This window comes from Phalangium opilio, unplaced genomic scaffold, assembly GCF_054372755.1.
Source record: "Phalangium opilio isolate 3A_F unplaced genomic scaffold, DU_Popi_V2 ptg001170l_1, whole genome shotgun sequence".
NCBI lineage: Eukaryota > Metazoa > Arthropoda > Arachnida > Opiliones > Phalangiidae > Phalangium > Phalangium opilio.
This window is the reverse complement of record NW_028324255.1, coordinates 10,864,331-10,882,093: the sequence shown is the minus strand read 5'-3', so window position 1 is coordinate 10,882,093 and position 17,763 is coordinate 10,864,331. Positions and strand designations below refer to the sequence as shown.

The following is a 17,763-nucleotide window of genomic DNA, read 5'->3' as shown; positions in this document are numbered from 1 at the left end:
CAAACTTGATACGTTGTTTCATATGTCTAAAGGAAGGTCACCAAGCTTGAGACTGTAGATCCAAGTATCAGAAATGCAGAAACTGTTCCAGGAAACATCACAAGGTTTTATGCGACAGAAAGGAGTTGAGGGAAGCCCAGAATGTCAACACGGAACCTAAAACCCGTTCCGAGACGACAGCAGACATGACTTCCGGAATGCAAGGAATCAATGGCAACCTAGTCCTACTTCAAACTGCTAAAGCACTCATTTCCAGCCCCTCTGGAGACACAACAATGAAGATCAGATGTCTTTTGGACAACGGTGCTCAACGCACCTACATTCAAGAAGATATATAAAAAACCTCCAACTTCCGGTCATTGGATTCGAAGAATTAGACAGGTACCACTTTTCAAGCGATAAACCCACGCGAGTAAAAAGGAACAAGGTACGACTTACACTAATGAACGTCCAATTTCCAGCGAAAACTATTACTCTCGAAGCGCTTGAAATTCCTCACATTAGCGGAAATGTCTTTCCGGCTCCTGACGAGAATACCGTTCAACTAATGACCGAAAAGGGACTCATGATTGCCAACGCTCCAATGGGAAATCCACGTGCCAAAAACAGTACCGCCATTGAACTCCTAATTGGATCTGACTATTACTGGGAAATTGTCACCACGAAGATTTTCCGTCTCTCTGATACGCTTGTGGCCATGGAGACCGTCTTTGGATGGACAGTGAACGGACCGACCAAGGTCAAATCCAGCGCCGTTGGTATCAATACTGTTGCTGTCATGTTCTCTTCTTCGCTGGATGCCAATGAAGAAAGCACACTGTCCGAGAAAATCCAAGCCTTTTGGAACCTTGATTCCATTGGGATCAGAGAGGACGGAACCAAACCTAATTTGGAAGACGATCAAGTTTTAAAAGACTTCGAGAAAACCATTGTAATCAAAGAAGGGAGATACCAAGTCTCCTTCCCATGGAATGAAAACAAACCACAACTAAAGGACAATCTCGGAGTAGCCTCGAAGAGAACTGAAAATCTAATCAACCGTCTCAAAGCCAATCCCATAAGATTCCAAGAATATCACAATGTAATCCTCAATCAAATTGAAGCCAAGGTGGTAGAAGAAGTTGATCCCATTCAAGATAAACCAAGCGACGTCATTTACTACCTGCCGCATCGAGAGATTATCCGAGAAGACCATGAATCAACTCGTATCAGAGTCGTTCAAGACGCATCTTCGCGAGCAAAAGGAGCCCTCTCACTGAACAACTGCCTCGAATCGGGACCCAACTTAAACCCCGAGCTCTTTGATGTATTAATCCGGTTTCGTGAATATCGAATAGTATTCACCAGCGACATTGAAAAAGCATTCTTGCAAATTTCCATTCAAGAAGACGATCGTAACGCTATCCGTTTCCTGTGGGTTCAAGGCGACACCGAGCCCCAGCCTGCCAAATCTCAACACTACCGTATCACCCGCGTCCCGTTTGGCGTTACCTGCAGTCCATTTCTTCTGGCCGCCACCGTACGTCACCACTTAAGGAAATTCGAAGAAACACACCCTAAAGCTTGTCACACCATAAACCAGCAACTATACGTTGACGACTTGCTATCAGGGGGACAAGAAGTACTTGATGCTTTCCAGCTTTCACGTGATACTAAGGAAATACTCAGCCAAGCCTCGATGAATCTAAGGAAATGGAAAACAAACTCCGCCGAGCTTCAAAAATTATGGATCGAATCCGGAATTACCACCGAAGACGAGCAAAACCAGGCTACCCCAAACTCCAAAGTTCTTGAACTCATATGGAACTACAAACAAGACTGCATTATTTATTATCTAACTTCACTCTTGCAGTTTCTAGTATCACGAGACAACACTAAACGCTGGGTTTTGAAAACCGTCACAAGAATATTCGACCCTTGTAATGTTCTGTTGTCGGTTTAATAATGAGTCATGATTAAACAGGAACATATTTAATAATACTTGAATGATAGTTAGTAAGAAAGATACATGGTAATTAATATACAGTCTGATCGCAAGCCTCGCCTGGAGAGGTCTGTCGATAAAGTCCCTAGTCCCCAATCTCGTCCCCTTAGCGCCCCCTAACGGCTACAGCTCACAATGTTTATATGCTTCACTACCTTCTCCCCCTTTTTTTTTGGTGTTGGCGCAAGCGTGGCGCAACGAAGGTGTGTGAGTAGAAACTAGCGTGGAGCAGAATCGTAGTCCAAAAGCTTGGGTGGTGGACGTGTGTTACGCTTCGGACGGTCCGGTAGGATGGGGGTTGGTATGGTGCTATCTCGCTGAGATGGCACACGCGGTGGTGAATGGGTGAGGTGGCTTCCTGCTGTAGGAACTGGTCTGGCAATAGGTGTTGCCAAAATTGGTCTCGCAGGCGTACCGGCTTGACTGCGAACGGCTAAAGGAGTTGGTCCAGGTATGGAGATCGGCTCGAGAGAAAATTCCTCGGAGGTTTCATCGGCGGGTGGCGCTGCATGAGTGTCATGCCCTCTGGGACGCAGTTGGTTGGAATAGTGCTTCAATAATTCTTAACTTTTTCTTCAAAAAAGAGAAATAATTCCATATCAAGGTAAATAAGTTTGTAGTAGTAGTCCTCCTCTTGACTCGGAGAGGTTATATTTTGGTTTTTCCAACTTGTATTGACCAGTCCTTGCAGACTTCTACCTTTAATAATACACTTCTACTTGAAAATGGCTCAATAGAATTCTTCTATGGGAGGGTATTGGAATTGTCTATACAAGATGAGCAAGCTGATGTGTCTTACTCCAGATTTGTGACATTTTTCACGTTTTGGGGGCCCTTACCTCCGAAACTAAATGTTGTAGACTGCATGTTCTTTGAAACTTTACACTCAGTTTTACCACAAGAACATAGGTTTTAATTTATGACATGCATATCAGAAACACCCTGTATTTATATGAACGCTTTTTTCAAATTTAAAAATAAGGAAATTCGAGAATTAAGGTTTTTGTTGACGACATTTGAATTTGCTTCTGGACTATCGTGTAATAAACATGATTAACACGTGACTGTCATCAAGAACATCCCACGAGTAATGAGGCAAGTAAAAGGTCACCACCCGGTAGTCCTCATCCCGGGTGGAAGGATAATTACATCGGGGGGAGGGGATCGTCCGAGATACCGTAGATTAATTTCCCCGGTACCACACAGCCATCAGCACGATACCTGCACACCTTGGCTTGGGAAGGGCGCGTATCAACTCAGCCCACAAAACGCAGTGGTTAGCCAGCTCTCACCACCGAGGAGGTGTGATACAACGCACTGTTGAAGACCCAAGCTGGCGATCGTGCAAGCGAAAAGAAAGGCAGAGCAGCAAAGCAAGGGGGGAATGTAAGCGCGCCATCCAGCTTGCGTTCCCAACTTCAAGAGCCATGGTGGTGATTAGAAGCCAGTGTGTACAGACTGCTGTTCATGTGGGATGGACAATGACCAGAAGATGGTGGTGTTTGGAAGCCAGTGTGTACAGACTGGTGTCCATGTGGGATGGAGAAAGATTAGAGGCTGGTGGTGTTAGACAGGCAATGGAGTAATAGCCTGTAAGTGGAATACAATTTCCGGGAACTGTAAATGCGGTCCGGAAATTGAGAACACGTTTACTCCGATTTGTAAACTGCGAACTCGGTCACGTGGGGTGTAACAACAGACAGACAGATACGTCGAAATTAGAACCTCTCCGTGACATACGTCACTCGGAGAGGTAAAAAAAGCCACAACCAATCGAAAAACCTTCTTGTACATTAAAGTCAGTTTTTTTTTTTTTTTTGAAATAAATTCACGCAGAGCCATTTTTAACTATAAATGTTCTTAATTTCTTGGAAACGTAACGTTTCTTGCCCCAAAAAACAAAAACGATCGTATATATACAGGGTGTTTCAGAAAAGCATGCCGTAGATTAAAGGGTGTGTTATTGGATGAAACTTATTAGAAAATGTCAAAGAATATGAATCTTGCCTACATCATGTAGTTGGGCTCGCGAACATGACTCGTAAAATAAAGAAGAATTGTGAGATAAAGGTTAAACAACGCTCTTACTATTGAATCTGTTTAATACTTCTAAAAGAGATGAGCAAGTCTTGATGTCTTACTCCACATGTGTGACTTTTTCCTTGTTTTACGGTTAAATGATTGGGTTCCCACATCTCCGTAGCTTAATGTTGTACACCCTAATTATAATTGGCATTTTACATTTAGTGTGACCTAAAGAAAACCCCTTTTGATTTATTGCAGACTTATCAGAAACACTCTGTATATTTCATTCGTTGATATCTGACTAATTCATATAGCTAGTATTTGAGCTACTTGAAAGCTACTACAAAATGCACATTGAAACCTTTCATTTCAGGTAGTTTCAATATATTTTTATAGCAGCTTACACTCTGTAAAAACGTTAGTGAACCGTTAAAGCTTCTAATTACAAAGGAGAGTAATTAAAATATTGTTGCATGGACCCAATCAACAATTTAATCTCCTCTGGAAATAGGTCAGATGTATTATTTCATTCAATGATATCTAACTCGTTCATATAGATAGTATTTGAGCTACTTGAAGACCACCACAAAATTCACATTGAAACCTTACATTTTAGGTAGTTTCGATATCTTTTTATTGCAGCTCAAACTCTATGATAGCATATGTGAAACAGTCAACGTTTAATCTTCAGTCTTCTAAGTACAAAGGAGAGTAATGAAAATTTCGTTGCATGGACCCAATCAACGATTTAATCACCTCTGGGAAAAGGGGAGACTCTCTAATTACAAAGGAGAGTAATGAAAATGTTGTTGCATGGACCCAATCAACGATTTAATCTCCTCTGGAAATAGGTGAGATGTATTATTTCATTCAATGATATCTAACTCGTTCATATAGATAGTATTTGAGCTACTTGAAGACCACCGCAAAATTCACATTGAAACCTTACATTTTAGGTAGTTTCGATATCTTTTTACTGCAGCTGAAACTCTATGAAAGCATAAGTGAAACAGTCAACGTTTAATCTTCAGGCTTCTAATTACAAGGACAGTAATGAAAATGTTGTTGCATGGACCCAATCAACGATTTAATCACCTCTGGATAAAGGGGAGATGTTTTTGTTTAACTTATAAAAGCAAAGAGAGGGACAATAAGGCAATAGAAATTCCTTTAGGCTGCAGCATATATCTTGAACCTTAAAATCACTCCGCGTCTAACTAAGCTCATTTTACCGTGTATAACTTGATTAATCTTCACTCGACCATTATTTTTGCAAGATTAGAAAAATGTTTCGAGTGTTGACTCATATCGGTACAATTTTAATCTTCGGATAAATTAGTCAGTGGAAATTTCCGTCAGAAGCGGTTTGCGCTCTTACTTTCCGAAGCATATTTGACCATCGTCACCAATAATTGGTAATATATTAGAGATAATTCTTGGGTGTTTACAAGGTATCTAAGATAGACGTTCTACGGTAGTGTCAAAATGCCCTTTTGCAAATATAATGTAATAATTGACATGGCAGAACAGTGGCGTAGCCAGAGGGGGGCGGAGGGGCGGCCCGCCCCGGGCATCATGGCGAGAGGGGCATCATTCTACCATTTTCTACGGTCCGTTTATTATTTCGGAAACTAGAGGGGTCACTGGTTCCAAAGACTAGTTTAAAAAATATCCTTATTTCCTAGACTGCCAGCGTGGGAAATAAGGCGGTGGCACAGGGCAAATGACCAGTTTAAAAATTGCCCGGACCAGTTTAAAAATTAAATCGGAGGGGGGTCAGTGGTCCACTGGACCACTAACAAAATTCAAGGGTAACCGGAGTTCGGACATTATATCAACTATTTTAATTATCCACTTCTTTAGTTTAGCAGACGACGCGCCCTGGTCAATGGTCATTCACCAGTTTATTTATCATCAAAATCCCTGGCTACGCCTCTGTGGCAGACTGGATCCTAGGTGATCATTAAAGCGATCGTAGTGGCCAATACCTGATACAATAGGTCTAGTTTTGTAGAGAGGATTATCACTACCCGCTTATTTAACTGAATATGCAACTATTCGCATTTATTGATAAGCAACTGCAGGGCAGTGCAGGCGTTTAAATTAAAATACTGAATTATTCCAGCGTCATCAAAAGTTTTATTAATTTCTAGGTTGCCGTGTAATCACTATTTCTCGTTATGCCATAGAGGATTATAAAAAAAGACTTGGTTTAGACCTAGGCAATAAATACAAACGACATGAGTGAAGTTTATCAATGGAATTATCTTTAATTATTTTTGTTAATTGAATTCTTAATCACTATTTAAGTCAATCAACTTATTTTACGGTTAATCGATTTATTCAATCTAAATTAATGGAAAAAATTACATATTAAGGCTTTTTCAAGAACTATTACTTTTTCCGAAACAGTTTATCATGAAATTATTCTGTAGGGAGTATGTGTTGAGAAATCAATATTGAATATTTTAAACATTCTATACTGACTTTGTAAAAAGTGCAAGCTATTTATGACATAATTCGGAAGGAAAATGTAATTTGTTTTAATGGAAGATGCAAAACCTTCAACATCAGTCTTCTCAGCAAATTATAACCAACGTAAGCTTTTGGTAGTGCAAACTTTAAAATTTCACAAGCCAGAAACAATTAAAACTATGTCCGTCAAAATGCTTACAAGTTAGTGAGCATCGACACAAAATTCTTTCAAAATAATTAATTTCATGACGAAATAAAAAGATTAACAGTAAAATCAGTTGATTGGATTTAGTTCTCCTTAAGGATTCAACTAATAAAAATTATAAAGAAAATTGCAATTGATAAACCTCACTCACATCGTTTGTTTTTTCGGACTTTGTTCAAACCAAGACTTTTTATAATCTATGTCACTTCAGTGTTATTACCTCTCCGAGTGACGTATGTCACGGAGAGGTTCTAATTTCGACGTTTCTGTGTGTCTGTGTGTCTGTCTGTCTGTCTGTCTGTCCGTTGTTACACCCACGTGACCGCGTTCGCAGTTTGCAAATCGGAGCAAACGTGTATTCCAGACCGCATTTACAGTCCCGGAAATTGTATTCCACTTACAGGCTATTACTCCATTGCCTGTCTAACAACTCTGTTCATTTGTCCACCCCACATGGACACCAGTCTGAACTTACTGGCTTCTAAACACCACCACCTTCTCGTCTTTGTCCATTCCACATGGATACCAGTCTGCACACCTGGCTTCTAACACCACCATCTCCTTGGCCATTGTTTTTGTCTATCCCACATGGACACCAGTCTGTACACCTGGCTTCTAACACCACCATCTTCTTGGCCTTTGTTTTTGTCCATCCCACATGGACACCAGTCTGTACACCTGGCTTCTAACACCACCATCTTCTTGGCCTTTGTTTTTGTCCATCCCACATGGACACCAGTCTGTACACCTGGCTTCTAACACCACCATCTTCTGGTCTTTGTTTTTGTCCATCCCACATGGACCCCAGTCTGTACACCTGGCTTCTAACACCACCATCTTCTGGTCTTTGTTTTTGTCCATCCCACATGAACACCAGTCTGTACACCTGGCTTCTAACACCACCATCATCCTTAAGGTTAAGACATACGCGGCGATCGGCAAGGGTTACGAGAAACGTCTAGCCTTCCAATGGAGGGGTCTTCCTCCAAGGTTCACGCAATTGCGATGTTCTTATCTACAGCTGTGATTCGAATCCTTTATATACTACCTATTTGTGTAAGGCGAAGCAACAGGAGGATGCTTCATTTCAAAAATCAATAATAGTTAAGTCTCTCAAGTTTGTTTAATTATTCTTTTTTAAAACGATGTAACGCTCAATAAGGCGAACAACTAAGGAAGAAAATATTAAATATTAATTATATTTATTTTAATATTTAAGATAATCTCTTTTCTCAATTCAAAATCAATTCAGAAAGAGTTAAAAAGCAGTCTAATTTTTTTGTCTGTGTGTGTCTGTCCGTTGTCACACTAGTGCGCCGAGTTAGCAGTTCGCTTTGTTTTGATGTGTTAAGAAATCCTACAGAACCTTAATATTCACTTTTTCCATAATATAAAGTGAATATGTGGAAATCTTTTTCGTAATTACGATGCATTTAGTACTTTTGTAGCTTTAAAGCTCTGTTTCGTTTAGATATTCCAAGGATGTTTTTTAATATTATTATTTGAAATGGATGTTTATATATTACTTAAGCTATACTACATCTGTTTATAGGATAATCCTTTCTAAAGTGATTACAAGAAGAACGCTACTTTATTGGTCAAATGAACTTTTATTTGTAAATAGGTTTAGTGAACCAAAAAGTAAACGCTTGGGTTTGGTTTTCGTTTCTGTAATGCAGAGACATTAACGGTTCAGAGTGAGCCGAAAGTTAAATACACTTTTAAATAGTTTGGCTTAGATTTTGTAATCATAGTGGAAATTTGGGCCGCGTTCATCAGAGCTCAGCGCTGTTAGCAGTGTCCTACAGAACGGGATTTTGTTTTTGAATTGTGACATCACGGTGCTCAGCACTGAGCCAGCGCGGTCTTCAAAGAAAATAGTCGGGTTTTTGGATAACGTGACGTAAAACGCGTAGTTCTCAGCTAGGCGAAAAAAACATTTAATTGGCGTGAAACCAATTATTATTCGTTTTTTCGTGTTTTCATGCTTTTTATGGTGCGCATTTACTTCCAGTGTGTGTAGCCACAAATTAATTTTGGTGTTATGTAAAGTTAACAGTCATGTTGACACACTAAGAAAATCGTTGAGGTGAAACGAGAGGATAGTGTTTACATGGCAACCCTGTTGTGAATATGGCTTTGAACATAGAGGGCATACAGTTGAGGAGTAGAAAATTGGGCCTTTACAAACACATAAAGGTAATATCCCTCCAAAGTTTTATCTCTTCATTTCCCGTTTTTCCCCCATCGGATGATCTTAATGTGTACAAGTATATCCTTATTGGATGTTAAATGTCGTCTGATTTACAGTATATTTGCTATGCTTTGTATACTGCTTTAATATTTCATAAATTTTAACTTCAGTATTTGTTCATAAAAAAAAAAGAAACATTTCCATATCTGGGTAAATGAGTTTGTAAGTAGTCCTCTTGACTCGGAGAGGTAATATTTTGGTTTTCCCAACTTGTTTTAATTTTGTTGAGAAAGTGATGTGTGTTATAACCCTTTCCAAAATGGAATGTGCTATAATCTATTTAGACGATAAAATCATACCTCCAATCAGCTTATGTAAATTCCCTCTTAGAAGATCATGATGTGCATTGATTATAGCTAAAAGAAAGACAACCTCATCCTAGCCTTGCGTAACATAAAATTAATCCCTACCGAATCCAAACCTAACCTAACCTTATCTATCACAACGTAAATCAAATGGGTGTTAGGTTGCCGTTTTATACCTTGCATTATCTATACATATTCTTGATTATTGTACACAATTTGCCCGAAAATATTGAACTTACAGTTTTGGAGTTCATAGGAGTCTACAATAAATCCGAGATTATGTTCTGATAGTAGGGTATAAATTGTACGATGAGAATGGCCATATGTAAATTTGGTGTAGCTAACTTTTCACAGCTACTATTTGAAATATATTACCGATTAGACGGTAATTTTACTTTGCCTAAAAAATGAATCGGTAATTTCACATGTCTTTAGAGCGACACAATTTTTTTCTCGTCGTTTTTGCAAAACATATAATTAACAAGATAATTTCTTCCTAGCAATTTTAACGGAACTGAAATGGATAACATGTTTCTTTATTCAACCCGATCGGTAAGTGGTCTACCAATCCAGGATCGCTTATTGTGCTTTAATACTAAAAAAATGTTCAAAATAGTTAAGTCATAGAAAGGGGTGTGCAGGGGACTGCAGGAAGTGATTCTAAGGATGTTAAAACTAAATCTTAAACAATGATATATTTTAATCTATGTAATAGAACTTTAACCTAAAAACTGTAAAAAAGTATATCTCAAAGCTTGTTTTAAAAACTAGATAATTAACCATATGTATTGAACCTTTGCCCTCTCTCTCCTGCCCAAAATTGTTTAAATAGGGAAGACAGAAAGGGCAGAGGCGTGATTAGTTTTGAATTCGTAGACGTGTAGAGACAAAGCTCCTTTTGTTTAAACGATACGCTATACAGCGCGATGTCTATTTACCATTTTATCATTAAATAAAATTAGTTATTGTTATAACTCGAGTTTTCAATCAACCGTCGGTCTATTTCGCACATAAAGATTTAAGTTAATTATACGAACCACGTAGCGGTATATTTTTCAGTCTAAATCGTAAGCTCTCCCCTCAAAAACCCGTAGCCCATTCTACATTTTGGTGCCGAAACCCGGGAACAATAACCTTTAAATCAAATTCGGAATAAATCAGTCGGTATACTCGCGAATAGTAACTAGCATAATGGCAACAGAAAATGGTTTAAATCAGTCCGGTACAACCGCTCGCATACTTATTCGGAAAAGAGGAAAAGTTCGCGGCAATACAACTCGCGTTTTGAATTCCACCGAGAACGAACTACAGCGGGAAGAACCAGACATCGAAATACTTGAAGTCAACCTTGACCAACTCACAAGGTTCGAGAAAGCGTTGAACACGTTAAACAACCAAATTGGAGCGTTTATCACCGAAGAGGATGACCTTGAATCCGAATGTGAAATCGCCGAAAACTACAATTCAGAGATCACCGCGGCAAAAGGAAGAATTCAACGCAAACTAGAATCTTCAAGAACAGCAGCTCTAAGGGAGGTCAACGGGAACCGCACGGATATCCCACCATTAATGAACCCTCATTACACGGCGTTACAAGCGAGGAACGTACCTAACGTTCGTCTCCCCAAACTGGAGATCCGAAAATTCGACGGAACCATCGCCGCCTGGCAGACCTTCTGGACCCAGTACGAGACAGCTATTCATAACAACGAGAATCTCCACGATTCAGATAAGTTCAACTATCTTATATCCTACCTTGAGGGAAACGCTGCTACAGCGATAAGAGGCCTAAACTCGAACAATTATGAATACGCCATAACTACCTTAAAGAATAGATTTGGGGAAAGAGGAGCAATTGTTAGTACACACTTAAAAAACTTCTTCGACCTACCACCTATTAAAAATTCTAACGACGTATCGGGACTACGAAAATTTTATGACTTCTGCGAAACCCAAATAAGAAGCCTAAAATCCATGAATGTCGACATTAACCAAGACAGTATAATTCTGAGTTGCCTTATTTACAAGCGTCTCCCAAGCGACATAGCTCTTGGATTTTCACGTCTTTTCGAATCAGAGGCTGATTGGAAAGTTCACCTTCTCCTCGAATACCTATTAAAGGAGATCACCAGTAGATAACGTGCACACGCCATCCTACACGCTGATGAAAAGACTCCGACTAAACCACTTTACAAAGCCTTCGAAAGGAACAGTTTCCCCCGGAATGACCACCGGCCAAAATCGTTTCCTTCCAGCACCGCTAGTCTCACAACGGGTACAGTGGAACGTCTCGTTTGCCTCTTTTGCGACTCGCATGCACACTCCACGACGAACTGCCCCAAATCCACGGAAGAGAGGAAAGAAATTTTGGCAAACTTGATACGTTGTTTCATATGTCTAAAGGAAGGTCACCAAGCTTGAGACTGTAGATCCAAGTATCAGAAATGCAGAAACTGTTCCAGGAAACATCACAAGGTTTTATGCGACAGAAAGGAGTTGAGGGAAGCCCAGAATGTCAACACGGAACCTAAAACCCGTTCCGAGACGACAGCAGACATGACTTCCGGAATGCAAGGAATCAATGGCAACCTAGTCCTACTTCAAACTGCTAAAGCACTCATTTCCAGCCCCTCTGGAGACACAACAATGAAGATCAGATGTCTTTTGGACAACGGTGCTCAACGCACCTACATTCAAGAAGATATATAAAAAACCTCCAACTTCCGGTCATTGGATTCGAAGAATTAGACAGCTACCACTTTTCAAGCGATAAACCCACGCGAGTAAAAAGGAACAAGGTACGACTTACACTAATGAACGTCCAATTTCCAGCGAAAACTATTACTCTCGAAGCGCTTGAAATTCCTCACATTAGCGGAAATGTCTTTCCGGCTCCTGACGAGAATACCGTTCAACTAATGACCGAAAAGGGACTCATGATTGCCAACGCTCCAATGGGAAATCCACGTGCCAAAAACAGTACCGCCATTGAACTCCTAATTGGATCTGACTATTACTGGGAAATTGTCACCACGAAGATTTTCCGTCTCTCTGATACGCTTGTGGCCATGGAGACCGTCTTTGGATGGACAGTGAACGGACCGACCAAGGTCAAATCCAGCGCCGTTGGTATCAATACTGTTGCTGTCATGTTCTCTTCTTCGCTGGATGCCAATGAAGAAAGCACACTGTCCGAGAAAATCCAAGCCTTTTGGAACCTTGATTCCATTGGGATCAGAGAGGACGGAACCAAACCTAATTTGGAAGACGATCAAGTTTTAAAAGACTTCGAGAAAACCATTGTAATCAAAGAAGGGAGATACCAAGTCTCCTTCCCATGGAATGAAAACAAACCACAACTAAAGGACAATCTCGGAGTAGCCTCGAAGAGAACTGAAAATCTAATCAACCGTCTCAAAGCCAATCCCATAAGATTCCAAGAATATCACAATGTAATCCTCAATCAAATTGAAGCCAAGGTGGTAGAAGAAGTTGATCCCATTCAAGATAAACCAAGCGACGTCATTTACTACCTGCCGCATCGAGAGATTATCCGAGAAGACCATGAATCAACTCGTATCAGAGTCGTTCAAGACGCATCTTCGCGAGCAAAAGGAGCCCTCTCACTGAACAACTGCCTCGAATCGGGACCCAACTTAAACCCCGAGCTCTTTGATGTATTAATCCGGTTTCGTGAATATCGAATAGTATTCACCAGCGACATTGAAAAAGCATTCTTGCAAATTTCCATTCAAGAAGACGATCGTAACGCTATCCGTTTCCTGTGGGTTCAAGGCGACACCGAGCCCCAGCCTGCCAAATCTCAACACTACCGTATCACCCGCGTCCCGTTTGGCGTTACCTGCAGTCCATTTCTTCTGGCCGCCACCGTACGTCACCACTTAAGGAAATTCGAAGAAACACACCCTAAAGCTTGTCACACCATAAACCAGCAACTATACGTTGACGACTTGCTATCAGGGGGACAAGAAGTACTTGATGCTTTCCAGCTTTCACGTGATACTAAGGAAATACTCAGCCAAGCCTCGATGAATCTAAGGAAATGGAAAACAAACTCCGCCGAGCTTCAAAAATTATGGATCGAATCCGGAATTACCACCGAAGACGAGCAAAACCAGGCTACCCCAAACTCCAAAGTTCTTGAACTCATATGGAACTACAAACAAGACTGCATTATTTATTATCTAACTTCACTCTTGCAGTTTCTAGTATCACGAGACAACACTAAACGCTGGGTTTTGAAAACCGTCACAAGAATATTCGACCCTTGTAATGTTCTGTTGTCGGTTTAATAATGAGTCATGATTAAACAGGAACATATTTAATAATACTTGAATGATAGTTAGTAAGAAAGATACATGGTAATTAATATACAGTCTGATCGCAAGCCTCGCCTGGAGAGGTCTGTCGATAAAGTCCCTAGTCCCCAATCTCGTCCCCTTAGCGCCCCCTAACGGCTACAGCTCACAATGTTTATATGCTTCACTACCTTCTCCCCCTTTTTTTGGTGTTGGCGCAAGCGTGGCGCAACGAAGGTGTGTGAGTAGAAACTAGCGTGGAGCAGAATCGTAGTCCAAAAGCTTGGCTGGTGGACGTGTGTTACGCTTCGGACGGTCCGGTAGGATGGGGGTTGGTATGGTGCTATCTCGCTGAGATGGCACACGCGGTGGTGAATGGGTGAGGTGGCTTCCTGCTGTAGGAACTGGTCTGGCAATAGGTGTTGCCAAAATTGGTCTCGCAGGCGTACCGGCTTGACTGCGAACGGCTAAAGGAGTTGGTCCAGGTATGGAGATCGGCTCGAGAGAAAATTCCTCGGAGGTTTCATCGGCGGGTGGCGCTGCATGAGTGTCATGCCCTCTGGGACGCAGTTGGTTGGCATGTTTGCGTTCGTAACCTTTGGGCGTCTGTACCTTGAACATTATTCGTCCTAACGGTTCGAGAATAGTACCTGGAAGCCATTTATGCCCCATGCCATGATTGCGGGAATAAATCAAATCTCCCGACTTGTACGTTTTCTTCTGGTTGTCTTCAACCTTTTGTACTTTAGGGTTGTGCTGGGGATGACATAGGTCAATCCTAGTTAAGAGGTTTCGGCCCAAAATGAGCTCGGCGGGCGACTTGCCCGATGCGGTAGGAGTCCGTCGATAGTTGATGAGGAAGCGTGATGTCTAGCTCCATCCATTTCGAATAAGCATCAACAGTGAGCAATATATACTGACTGTCTATTGGGCCCGCGAAATCGACGTGGACCCGCGACCATGGTTTGGATTCACGAGGTCATGGTGTGTGTGTTGCTCGTGGCATGGCGGCGTGCGTCTGACAACTATGACATGACTGAACCTGTCGGGTTATGTCATTATCTATGTACGGCCACCATATACGAGACCTTGCCACGGCTTTCATCTTAACGATCCCGTCGTGAGATCCATGCAATTCTTCTAGCATTGCTTGTCGATATTTTTCCGGGATGATGACGCGATTGCCCATTAGCAGTATATGCTCTATGTTTGATAGCTCTTCTCGACGGCGATGATACACGTGGAGTGCTTCAGGTAATTTTTGCGCTGGCGGCCATCCTTTGGTTAAGTAGTGGCTAATCTTCTGAAGATTCTGATCCTCGACCGTGGCTTTACTTAAGTCGGCTAAACTGACTGGCATGTCTGCGATGGACGTGAGCGCGAAAACGTATTCCGCGGGTAGAGGTGTATGTACGGTTTCCTTTGTAGGAAGCGGCAACCTACTCATCGCATCGGCATTAGCGTTTAATGTTCCCTTTTTGTATTTTATCTCGTACGTATACGCCGATAAAATTATGGCCCACCTCTGAATTTTTTCAGCGGCCATCGCTGGGATTGCTTTGTTCGAAGCGAGGAGCGATACTAGAGGCTGGTGATCCGTAATCAGAGAAAATTTTCTGCCATAAAGATAATCTTTATACTTCGTAACACCAAATACCAAGGCCAACGCCTCCTTCTCCAATTGCGAGTAATTTTCTTCAGCCTTAGTGAGGCTTCGAGACGCAAACGAGATCGGGCGCTCTATGCCATGCTCAACGTGTGAAATGACAGCTCCTATTCCATGAGGAGACGCGTCACATGCCATGTGGATCGGTTTGTCAACATCGTAAAGAACCAATAGGTTAGAGTCCTTTAGGGCTTGCTTTGCTCCCTGGGAGGCATCTTGGTGTTTTGCTTCCCAGACCCAAATTGCATTATTCTGGTACAATTCAAATAGCGGTGCTAGTTTGGTGGATGCGTTGTTTATGAATTTACCGTAGTACATCAGCATACCCACAAACGAGCGTAATTGTTCCAGGTTCGTAGGGGCAGGTGCGTTCATGATTGCGATCAATTTGGCCTCTTGTGAATGAATGCCCTGTGCATCCAATCTATTACCCAAGAATTCTATGGACGTTTCCAGAAAGACGCATTTTTCGCGACGCAGTTCCAAGCCATTGACTTCCAACGTTTCCAGTACTTGGTCTAATAGCTTTAAGAGGGATTGTTTGGTCGCACCCACTAATACTATGTCATCCTGGAAGGGTGACACGCCTTTTTGATTGCGGAACAATGTTTCTATGACCCGTTGAAATATGGCCGAGGCTGAGGCACTCCCGAAAGGTAGACGATTATACCTGAATAGTCCTCGTGAGGTGTTTATAACGGTGATTGCTTTAGAGTCTTCATGTAATTCCAACTGGTTATAGGCGTCTCTTAGATCAATACACGCAAAATACTTGCATCCAGCCAGAGTCGCGAATAAAAATTCAGCCTTTGGCAGAGGGTATTTCTCTATATCCAAGTTGGGATTAATCGTCGTTTTGAAGTCTGCACAGATACGAATAGCATCTTGATTGACTTTCCGGATAGGAACGATTGGCGAAGCGTACTCAGAGTATGGTACGCTTTCTATAATGTGCAATGACTCCAATCTTTGAAGCTCTTCCTCTACCTTGTCCTTCATAGCGTACGGAATTGACCGTGCTTTACAGAATGTGGGGCGCGAATCCGGCTTAAGGTATAATTTTACCTTGACATCCTTCAGTTTGCCCAAACCAGGTGTGAAAAGTGCTGCGTGTCGATCCAAAATAGTTTGCAAGGGCGTAGAGTCCGACGATTCCATAGCGTTTACTCCAAAAGCGACGTCGGAGTGCGGTTGCACCGAGTATTCTGCTACACGTGGTAGCACGTTCAGCTTTGAAAACAGCCAGTTGCGACCACATAGATTTGGGCGGTCTCCACAAAAGACGAGAACTGGTAGTTCGGCTTGATTATCACGGTACGAGACAGTGAGTAACGTGGAACCCAAAATCTGAAGTGTTCCGCCCGTGAACGACGTTGAGCGTTTGCGGAAGTCTTGTTATGGTTGCACGTGAGGAAGTTGACCGTAGACAACCTCTGAAATCATTGCATAACCTGGGCCAGTATCCAGTTCAAAACATACCTTCTTGCCGTTTAATGCGCAGATAATGGTCTCAGGGGGTGGTGGTTCCAGACTCATAGGAGAGGAATGTTCTTCTTCCATGACATCATCATCAACATGATACATGGCGTATTCCCTGACTGGGACCCGATATAGTTCTGCTTCATCGGCAGTATTTGCCATAACCGTAGCCGTTGGCGTATTATCGTCCTCATCTGCTATATGATTTGCTGTGGTTCGCGAATGTCGGCGTTTTGGGCGTTGGTTGTTTGAACTTCTCTTGGCGGGAAGTCGTTGTTTCAATTCCGTGGGCGGTCGGTTACATGCTTTTCCCAGATGACCTACTTTCTTGCAGTTGTTGCATATAAATTCTTTATATGGACAATTCGGCGGAGTGTGGTCAATGCTAGTGCAACGTATGCAACTAGGTGGTCTTGCCCCAGACGGTTGAGTAGCTCGTGAGGCTTGAGGTTGCCTATTGTCTTGTTGAAATCTCGAATGGCTCTTGGACGGAATGATGGCGTTCACTTGCTGATGTTCATCAACGGGGTTCAGGACACGCAATTCCTTAGTGTTGCGTTCCGTCATTTCATACGTCGTTAATAATGATAGCATAGCAGGCAAATAGTTCAATTCCGTAATTTGATAATTCCCGTTCATTTATACTCCGTAGACGTTTAATCACGTTTAATTATATACCCGTAGATGTTTAGTTACGTTTCAGTTCTAGTCCGTAGACGTTTAATCACGTTTAATAAATACCCGTAGATGTTTATTTACGTTTAATTCAATTCAGTTCTAGTCCGTAGATGTTTAATCACGTTTAATAAATACCCGTAGATGTTTATTTACGTTTAATTCAGTCCGTAGACGTTTAATAAATACCCGTAGATGTTTATTTACGTTTAATTCAGTCCGTAGACTTTTAAAAACGATCAGTTCAAATCCGTAGATGTGCAATTTTCCTTTATTTCAATCCGTAGATGTTATGATTATGTTCATGTACCTTTTTCTTCCTCGTGGTGATGTAAGCCTTGGCCACATCGATATCACCTCCAGGTTGTAAAGTCCG

General features: G+C 41.7%; 3 protein-coding genes across 3 annotated transcripts; all 3 read left to right on the top strand.

The window, feature by feature from the left end:
• The first annotated feature begins 442 nt into the window (after positions 1–442).
• LOC149587236 (uncharacterized) lies at positions 443–1,942 on the top strand. Its single transcript, XM_089863538.1, has one exon. The coding sequence runs from the start codon at positions 443–445 to the stop codon at positions 1,940–1,942; it is 1,500 nt and encodes a 499-aa protein (XP_089719664.1).
• An 8,497-nt stretch (positions 1,943–10,439) lies between these two features.
• LOC149587235 (uncharacterized) lies at positions 10,440–11,387 on the top strand. Its single transcript, XM_089863537.1, has one exon. It carries the CDS (start codon positions 10,440–10,442, stop codon positions 11,385–11,387), a length of 948 nt encoding a protein of 315 aa, XP_089719663.1.
• Positions 11,388–12,061: 674 nt separating this feature from the next.
• On the top strand, positions 12,062–13,561 carry LOC149587234 (uncharacterized). Its single transcript, XM_089863536.1, has one exon. It carries the CDS (start codon positions 12,062–12,064, stop codon positions 13,559–13,561), a length of 1,500 nt encoding a protein of 499 aa, XP_089719662.1.
• Positions 13,562–17,763: the final 4,202 nt, after the last annotated feature.

Excerpts from the sequence above, each read along its gene's own strand:
- LOC149587236 (XM_089863538.1), top strand. The coding sequence starts at position 443 with ATGAACGTCCAATTTCCAGCGAAAACTATTACTCTCGAAGCGCTTGAA.
- LOC149587235 (XM_089863537.1), top strand. The coding sequence starts at position 10,440 with ATGGCAACAGAAAATGGTTTAAATCAGTCCGGTACAACCGCTCGCATA.
- LOC149587234 (XM_089863536.1), top strand. The coding sequence starts at position 12,062 with ATGAACGTCCAATTTCCAGCGAAAACTATTACTCTCGAAGCGCTTGAA.